The sequence below is a fragment of the Mizuhopecten yessoensis genome, unplaced genomic scaffold (assembly GCF_002113885.1).
Source record: "Mizuhopecten yessoensis strain PY_sf001 unplaced genomic scaffold, ASM211388v2 scaffold1883, whole genome shotgun sequence".
NCBI lineage: Eukaryota > Metazoa > Mollusca > Bivalvia > Pectinida > Pectinidae > Mizuhopecten > Mizuhopecten yessoensis.
Window position 1 is genome coordinate 1,645,417 of NW_018404269.1, and position 10,312 is coordinate 1,655,728.

The window sequence follows — 10,312 nt, forward strand, 5'->3', positions numbered from 1 at the left end:
CCAACCAAGATTGACCAAGTTCAAATAAACAACCCTGAAAAAACATTCAAGGTTACACTGGTCGAATGCGTTAAAAAATTCAAACAACTTTTTACGAACCGTTAGGCCTGTAGTTATACAAATATATATTTGGCTTGTAGTATATTCTTTGTCATAGTTTTATGATGTTTCGAACAAGTTGCACAACTTTTTCTGAAAAACTACAAACCAAGATACATTAAGAGCACCACAAGTGAACCAAAAGCCTTCCTCACAGGGGCGAATGCTCAAATAAATGCCAAAAGTGAGGCATTGTCAAGGGAGACATTAGGAAGAAGAAAGTTGTTAAGAAAGAACAGAAAAAATAAGATCCCAAATTTAGTTGCCTCTTACGATCATGCAATGGGGGCGGAGTAGAAATGTGTTGTTTACTCTACAGTTTGATAAACATTTTACACTCTGTATCGCGGGCGTATAAAAACAACTGTAGTCTGTAGTTACCAATGCTACAATGTAGGTAAATGCACTCGACAATAAATGCTTTTATCCTTGAAAAGTGGTGCTGAAGTAAGTGTTGTCAATGTTTTCCTTATCTTAGTAAATGAGTTCCAGAAACAAATAAAACGTTCAACAGTTTTATATTTGGAAACATAACATAATTACAGTACACAGGATCCAATCAGAAATGTCAACGTACACAGGATCCAATCAGAAATGTTAACAATTCAAAATTAAACAAAATCAGTCGTCGTTATTGTCTGGAGGTATGTATCATGATTGCATATATATTCTGTCCATACGTTTGTCCGACTTAAATGATAAATAGGATTCCAGTACTAGGTCTGGGGGTCACACTATGTATGTTTCTCCTCTCTCGTCTGTTCAATAATGTTGTGTGCTGCCTCAGGGAAACAGTCCACCTGCAACAAATAAGTCATCAGAATTAACAACGTACAGTAGACTATCTGGTATTAAGAATGCTAGAAACAAGATAAATACTGTCTCTACCATAACTACTAAGGTTTTCCCATTTCCTGAGAAATTAGAACAAAAGGCAAAGTGTTTGTCAAAGAGTGACGATGGGAGTTTTTCACTGTATACAGGTTGCAACTTTTATACAGTGTACAAATCTTTGCCTATCCGTACAATAAGCTATTGATACAAAAAGTGAAATACTCTTTGCTTGACAAAGAAAACAGCTGTTTTTGAAAGCTCTCAAATTGAGTTTTCAATTCCTGCTTGTGTTCAAAACAAACTTAGCCTTTATGGACTTTTAATGGTTTTACCTGCCACCTCCAGAGTGGTCCCTGTAACATAGCTGCTGTGGTCAGAGGCCAAAAACAGGCAGGCATTGGCTATCTCTGCAACACAAATATATCAATATTATTTATCCAGAGATGAAAGGTATACTAGCAGTCACAGGGGCTTGAGAATTTGTTACAGCTATATTTGGACCTAAATAAAGGTGTGACATGTTTTAGGGGTTAAGATCAACTTTCGGTAAAAATGCCATTGCATGTATCAAAAGAGATGGCATTTTCACAGAAAGTTGATCTAAACCCCTAAAATGTGCAAAATTACTCTGAATACATTAGTTTAAGTCGAAATGAAGCTGTAACAAATTCTCAAGTCCCTGTGCTGTCTGTCTATCATCAGTTTCTTGCCACTATTGAGTGAAAGGAATTAAAACTGCACTTGTCTTACTTTGGGGAGAGGAAGTAATCTTCACTATACCAACCAAAAGCTACACTCGTCTTGACCCCTGAGAGGGAGAAATTTCACAGTATCGATCAAAAGGTGCAATATTCTCTCATTACTACATGCGTACATGTACATTTTTGTATATGACTGACAGAACTGTCCAGAATAAGAATTGGATGCAAGAAAATTCTATTTTAACCCTATTTCACGGGTGTGATGTCACACTGGGACAACAATATCATGACATCACAAAATTGGTAACATTCTGATGCCACAATCCATAAAATGTCGATGAATGTGATTAAATGAGAGAAAAAATACTTGTTCATGACTAAGTGTAGGGAAACGAAATACCGCCCTCAGGATGTTCCAATTTGTACAGAATCCTTGAAAAGCCTCATTGTTTTACACAATTTTTATAAACTCTTTGGGCTAAATTTTCCTATCCTGCACTCCAAGGCATCAGTCTCGTAGACTTGCCCGTAGACTTACCTCAGTAGGGCGTTCACTATCTGCTGCAAGCTTCACTTGTCTCGACCACCGAGAGGAGGAGACTAATAAAACACTATACTGATCAAAAGGTGTGTCTGGACTTTCATTATCCTGACCGTAACGTTTACTTTCTAAAGGAGTCTAGTGGCATTCACTTTCACTTTCAAAATACAAAAGTGAATATTGATTGATAGATATATGAGAACCTACCTTCAGGCTTGCCTAACCGTGACAGAGGGATCAACATCTTCGTCATCTGTATCAGATGGTCTGGTACTTTATCAGTCATTGGCGTCTCAATAAACCCAGGTAAGATGGCGTTTACACGGATACCAAATCTTCAACAGATAAACAAAAGTTTAATTACCTGTTAAATTTATCATAAGGTGCTTAAAAACCTATTCAATGATGTGCTGTATATATGTAGCACATATTCCATACTTGCCAACCCTCCCTATTTAGGAGGGAGACTTCCAATTCTGGACTTTAAATTTAGTATTTTCAACCAATGAATTTGCTTAACTGTTCATATATTCCAATATCTAATGATTTTATCTGAAAGAACAACTCAAAATATGTCATTTTAAAGGGTTATTTTGTCTCAAGGGGGTGTATACGTATCAACACATTTTATTTATGTCTTAATTTTGAGCATGCCGAATCTCCCCTGTGGAAATTTCAAAAAGTTGGCAAGTATGATATTCTAGGATATGTTTGTAAGAAAACGTCTTGTATATCATGATCAATGTTAATAATACGTCTTTAACCCATTCACCCCTGAAATTTCATAATGAACTATCCCAAACTTTAAATTAGAAGAGTTCAAATGTGTATTCAGGGGTTAAAAGCATCAACTGTATCATTCCGATTAGTTGACACACTGCTACAATTGTATACTTAATGACAAAATAGCTGTTTTGGGCGGAAAACCGTAGTTACATGCATTTTTTTATATTTGGTCGAATTCTTTTCATGCAAGCATTCAAAGTAATTGGAAACAAGTCAAATGTTGCAATTAAAGAGTTTCAAAATTCCTAAAACTACTATAGGTATGACAGAAAATCAAGAGCCAGGTTGGTATTTGGAAAACATCCGCCTCTCAGTTCTTAGTGTGAATTAAAAAATAAATAAAATTTTGACTTGGTTTGGTTTGGTTTGTTTGTGTTTTATGTCCTATTAACAGCAATGGTCTTGGCTTGGTAGTTTTATGAGGATATGCAAAATATAATGAAATTATTAATTTTATTACAAATCAAATGGCTGGAACTGTAAGCCAAAGGCTAACTAATACTCCCCGCTCCTTAATAAACCATGAGAACTGTAAGCTAAAGGCTAACTAATACTCCCCGCTCCTTAATAAACCATGAGAACTGTAAGCTAAAGGCTAACTAATACTCCCCGCTCCTTAATAAACCATGACAAAGAGTAAGAAGAGGCAATCAGTTAAAAGTACTATGTATGCACACAAAGTGAATCAAGGGCTACCAATAAATGACCTTGACCCACTTTAAAGGTCACATGGGTCAAATATGTTAAAATCTTCAAAGGACTTCTTCTCAATAACCAAAACGCCCAGGGTACTGATATTGGGCCTGTAGCATGCTGGGAAGAAGGGCTACCAAGTTTGTTCAAATGAATGACCTTGACCCACTTTCAAGGTCACTTAACCAAGGCAAAGAATTGCAAAGCTATCCATAGTCTCCCACCATAATGATTTCTGTATTCACTGAGCTGTACATTTATTTGAGTATATATGTAGGTCATTGACATACTTCCTGTACTCCCTCCCAATGCCAAAACATACTTGCAAACAAAATCGTGTTAGCCCAGATGAACCAGTTTTGCTGAAATTTTCCTAGTGGTTTAGGAAGAGTTGTCAGGACAAAGATTTTTAACAAAGTACCATTACTCCTTAAAAAGGGTTGAAATAAAAAAATACTACCCTGATGCATGGCATAAGGGGGTTATTACCATATCTGTAAACTTTCATTTAAATCGGCCCAGTAGTTTATATTAGGGTGCAGACAGATTTCTTTTTCAACAAAGGGCCATAACTCCATAAAAAGGGTTGGAAAAAATATATGGATGTAGAACATCTGAAGGGAAGTTAACATATCTGAAAACTTCCGTTGAAACAGGCCCCATAATTCTGGAGAAGTTGTGTGAACAAATATTTTTCAAGAAAGGGCCATTACTCCGTAACAAAGGGTAAGATTGAACAAAGAATACCTGGATGCACAACATCAGGTGGTAGTTATCATATCTGAAAACTTTCATTGAAATTGGTCCAGTAGTTTGACCAGGCAAGCATAATTCAACAAAGGGCAATATCTGTGTAAAAAAGAGTCGGAATGAAAAACAATATACCTGGATGCACAATATCAGGTAGTAGTTATCATATCTGAAAACTTTCGTTGAAATTGGCCCCGTAGTTTTGGAGGAGTTGTCCGCACAAGGATCTTTCAACAAAGGGCAATTACTTGGTAAAAAAAGGCCAGAATGAAAAAAGAATACCTGGATGCACAACTTCAGGTAGTAGTTATCATATCTGGAAAGTTTCGTTGAAATTGGTCCATTACTTAAAAGGAGTTGTCCGGACAAACTTTTTCTACGGATGGACAGACAGCCAACAGACAGACGGACAGATTCCAGTATACCCCTCCTAACTTCGTTGCGGGGAATATAATAAACTGAAAAAGACAATCACAAACCTGCCCATCTCCTTGGCAACAGTCTTTGTTAGTCCCACCACTCCTGCTTTGGATGCTGCATAGTTTGTCTGGCCCACATTACCAACCTGGATGGTAAAACTACATTACTCTGGGGAGTATACACAATAGTACATTACTCTGGGGAGTATACACAACACTACATTACTCTGGGGAATATACACATCACTACATTACTCTGGGAGTATACACATCACAACATTACTCTGAGGAGTATACATGACACTGCATTACTCTGGGGAGGAAACACACTAATACATTACTCTGGAGAGTATACACAACATTACATTACTCTGGGGAGTATACACAACACTACATTACTCTGGGGAGTATACACAACACTACATTACTCTTGGGAGTATACACCAAACTACATTACTCTTGGAAGTATACACACCAGTACATTACTCTGGGGAGTATACAAATCACTACATTACTCTGGGGAGTATACACAACACAACAATACTCTGGGGAGTATACACAACACTACATTACTCTGGGGAGTATACACAACACTACGTTACTCTGGGGAGGATATACAACATTACATTTCCTTTGGGAGGATACACAACACTACTCTGGGGAGTATACACAACACTGCATTACTCTGGGGAGTATACATAACACTACATTACTCTGGGGAGTATACACAACACTGCATTACTCTGGGGAGTATACATAACACTACATTACTCCCCAGAGTAATGTAGTGTTATGTATACTCCGCAGAGTAATGCAGTGTTGTGTATACTCCCCAGAGTATACACAACACTGCATTACTCTGGGGAGTATACATAACACTACATTACTCTGGGGAGTATAAACAACACTACATTACTCTGGGGTGTTTACACATCACTACATTACTCTGGGGANCAACACTACATTACTCTGGGGTGTTTACACAACACTACATTACTCTGGGGAGTATACATAAAACTGCATTAATCTGAGGAGGAAACACAATAATACATTACTCTGGAGAGTATACACAACACTACATTACTCTGGGGAGTATACACAATAGTACATTACTCTGAGGAGTATACACAATAGTACATTACTCAGGGGAATATACACATCACTACATTACTCTGATAGTACATTACTCTGAGGAGTATACACAATAGTACATTACTCTGGGGAGGAAACACAATAATACATTACTGTGGAGAGTATACACAACATTACATTACAACATTACTCTGGGGAGTATACACAACACTACATTACCCTGGGGAGTATACACAACACTACATTACTCTGGGGAATATACACATCACTACATTACTCTGATGGTACATTACTCTGAGGAGTATACACAATAGTACATTACTCTTGGTAGGAAACACAATAATACATTACTGTGGAGAGTCTACACAACATTACATTACAACATTACTCTGGGGAGTATACCCAACACTACATTACCCTGGGGAGTATACACAACACTACATTACCCTGGGGATTATACACAACACTACATTACTCTTGGGTGTTTACACAACACTACATTACTCTGGGGAGTATACATAAAACTGCATTACTCTGGGGAGGAACCACAATAATACATTACTCTGGAGAGTATATACAACACTACATTACTCTGGGGAGGATATACAACATTACATTTCCTTTGGGAGGACACACAACACTACTCTGGGGTGTATACACAACACTGCATTACTCTAGGGAGTATACATAACACTACATTACTCTTGGGAGTATACACAAACCTACATTACTCTTGGAAGTATACACACCAGTACATTACTCTGGGGAGTATTCACAACACTACATTACTCTGGGGAGGACACACCACACAACAATACTCTGGGGAGTATACATAACACTACATTACTCTGGGGTGTTTACACATCACTACATTACTCTGGGGAGTCTACACAACACTACATTACTCTGGGGTGTTACACAACACTACATTACTCTGGGGAGGACACACCACACAACAATACTCTGGGGAGGATACACAACACTACATTACTCTGGGAAGTATACACAACACAACAATACTCTGGGGAGTATACACAACACTACTCTGGGGAGTATTCACAACACAATTCTGGGGAGTATTCACAACCCTACATTACTCTGGGGAGGATACACAACAATTCATTACTCTGGGGTGTATACACTACACTTCATTACTCTGGGGAGGAGTTTCACAATGTATGTATGGGAGTTTCAGTGACTCATTTGTGTTTCACTTTGTCCTCATTTTGATTCAAATGTCTTCTGATTTGAATTCCAGTTAACTTATATTTGAGTTCCATCATGTGCTCATCACAATTATTCCACTACAGCAAACTGCAGTGTTAGAATTTATTTGTGTTCCTCAAGGTACCTTATACATGTCCTCCTCTGGATTTCACAAAGTATAAATACGAGTTTACAGTGTATTCACTATATACATCCATTCCAGGCTATATACTCATGTGACTGTGAGTTCCCTGTGTAGCTTACCTTTCCACTTATACTGGAGATATTGATGATTGATCCACTTTTAGCCTTACTCTCTACCAGGGCACGACCAACTGCCTGGTTCACCAGATATGTTCCCTAGAACAGAAATGTTCTAACTTAGAACATTGACCAGTTAGTAAAAACAGCATAAGTGAACGCCATATTTTATTTTTTCTACTATTCAATTAAACGATGAAAAATAAAAATAATAATAATCTGGTGTAAAAAAATAACCATTTTGTTATTTTCAACAAAAGCCTTCTAATAAGAAAGGACTTGTTATTATAAAAAATTACAAGGAAAAGCAACTCCTTGTGATTAGCAAAGGGGCATAACTCCCATCAAAACAATAAATATAATATGTGTTTTCTCCTGGAACGACTAGATAAAATAGTAAACGAAGGCACAATTCTAAAAATCTATTCAATAGTCATTGAAATATTGTTCCAAAAGAAATGTGAAACAGAGAGGTACTAGTTGGAATTTATTTCTATTTTTTTCTTGTTTAACCTTTCATAAACAAGAGGCCCAGAGGGCCTGTATCGCTCACCTGAATATGTTTAAAATAATTGATATAGCACTCCATGGTAGGTGATGTAAGTACATATGAAATTTCACACACCCACCATTTATACAAAATTGGTTCCCCTTTACCTAAGGATGCTTCACACTAAATATGGACCAAATCTTTTCATTCCTACAGAAGAAGAAGGATTTTAAAGAATAATTTGCTATGTTTCCACTATTGGGCCCCACCCCTCAGGCCCCTGGGGGGTCAGACCTATGGTTTAAACAAAATTGGTACCCCTTCACCCAAGGATGCTTCATCCTAAATATGGAATAAATCCTGTCATTCCTACAGAAGAAGAAGGATTTTTAAGAATTTGCTATATTTCCCATATTGGGCCCTCTCCTCAGCCCCCAAGGGGGCCAGACCCACCGTTTATACAAATTGGTTTCCCTTAACCCAAGGATGCCCAACACCATATATGGACCAAATCCTGTCATTCCTACAGAAGAAGAAGGATTTTAAAGAATAATTTGCTATGTTCCCCTATTGGGCACCGCCCCTCAGGCCCTTGAGGGGGACAAACCCACAGTTTATACAAAACTGAGTCCCATTGGCCCAAGGATGCTCTAGACTTAATAAGGATAAAATTCCTTAATCCCTAGGGTAGGAGAAGGATTTTGAAGGTTTTACCTCTATTTCCCCTATTCGGCCCCGGCCCTCTGCCCCAAGGGGGGCCACACCCACCATTTATACAAAATTGAGTCCCCTTGGTCCTAGGATGCTCCAGACTAAATTAGGATAAAATTCCTTAATCCCTAGGGTAGGAGCAGGATTTTGAAGGTTTTACCTCTATTTCCCTTATTCGGCCCTGGCCCTCTGCCCCAAGGGGGGCCACACCCACCATTTATACAAAATTGAGTCCCCTTGGCCCTAGGATGCTCCAGACTAAATTAGGATTGAAGGTTTTACCTCTATTTCCCCTATTGGGCCCCGCCCCTCTGCCCCCAGGGGGGCCACACCCACCATTCATACAAACTTGAGTCCCCTTGGCCTAAGGATGCTCCAGACCAAATTTAGTCAAAATCTACTCGGCCGTTCAGGACTAGTAGCGTTTTCAAGGAAAAGTGGACGGACGACGAACGGAGCTTGACACCATTAAAATAATAAGATATTTACATTTTACAATCATAAAAAAATCTTCTCAAATACCACAGTCATCATCAATAATAGTATGCAAGCGTCATACCTTTAGATTAACTCTGATGACCTCATCAAAATCTTCCTCAGACATTTTTAGCATGAGTTTATCCCGGGTGATTCCAGCTGAGTTGACAGTCACTGTGGGTACTGCTGAAAACTTGTCTTTCAACTGACCAATCAGGTCATTCACGGACGCTGAGCAAGAGACATCTGCACCAAAGGCCTGATGGTCACCTACACAGAGACAAAACTGACCAACGTCATCAGATATCCTAAATAACAACAGCAAGAAACAAGAAAGGCACCAAGGACAGCATATTCCACTGGAAAAAGACCCTGAGCAACATTTGCTATTTACACATGCACAAAAAAAATGCAAATACTTTTAATTAAGAAAATGCTGTGATTGTGAATTGAAGTCGTTTCCACAAAGTCAGGTTATGAACAATTCTATTTTCAGTAAAAGTGATATTGACCATTGACAAACCAAATGATTTATCATTAAAACCATTATTAAAAAATTGTATTTAATATACTGATAAATGCATTCAATTACCTGCCATTTGAGAGCTCAATTCCTTGTATTTTTTTCCACTGAATTAGGTCTAAATAAAAAGTGTGATGTACTGAGTCTGCACTAGTTGTTTACAAAGAATTGTGTGATACACATTTAAACAAAACTTGATGAAAATATGTAAAGAGAGCAAAACTGGAAAAAAACTAGATGGTTATATAATAAAAACTTTTAATTACTTTACAACAATTATGAAACAACTTATTCAACTTATATTGATCACTCTTGTTGGCTCGAATGTTAGCACTTAAACTTATCACTCTTGTTGGCCTTGTTGGTAGCATGCAAGGGGTCTTAATGTTGGAGGAAACCGGAGCACCTGGAGAAAACCCATATGGTCAGGCAAGTGACCCAAATCCTGTTAAAGTCTGATCGGGGAATCAAACCCCGACCACCTTGGTGAAAGGCGTGTGCTTTATCCACTGCCCCACCCGACCACCTTGGTGAAAGGCATGTGCGTTATCAACTGCCCCACCCGACCACCTTGGTGAAAGGCGTGTGCGTTATCAACTTTCCCACCCGACCACCTTGGTGAAAGGCATGTGCGTTATCAACTGCCCCACCCGACCACCTTGGTGAAAGGCGTGTGCGTTATCAACTTTCCCACCCGACCACCTTGGTGAAAGGCATGTGCGTTATCAA

At 38.4% G+C, this 10,312-nt stretch overlaps 1 protein-coding gene across 1 annotated transcript in view; it reads right to left on the minus strand.

The window, feature by feature from the left end:
• Positions 1–600: 600 nt before the first annotated feature.
• Positions 601–10,312, minus strand: part of LOC110441780 (estradiol 17-beta-dehydrogenase 8-like) — a 17,190-nt gene continuing 7,478 nt past the window's right edge. Inside the window, exons 3-8 of the mRNA XM_021485035.1 lie at positions 9,143–9,330; positions 7,386–7,481; positions 4,884–4,969; positions 2,383–2,510; positions 1,266–1,340; positions 601–899 (exon numbers count right to left, since the gene is read on the minus strand). Of these exons, the coding sequence (XP_021340710.1) occupies positions 883–899; positions 1,266–1,340; positions 2,383–2,510; positions 4,884–4,969; positions 7,386–7,481; positions 9,143–9,330 (590 nt within the window). The 3' untranslated portion in view covers positions 601–882. The remainder of the gene's footprint in view (positions 900–1,265; positions 1,341–2,382; positions 2,511–4,883; positions 4,970–7,385; positions 7,482–9,142; positions 9,331–10,312) is intronic.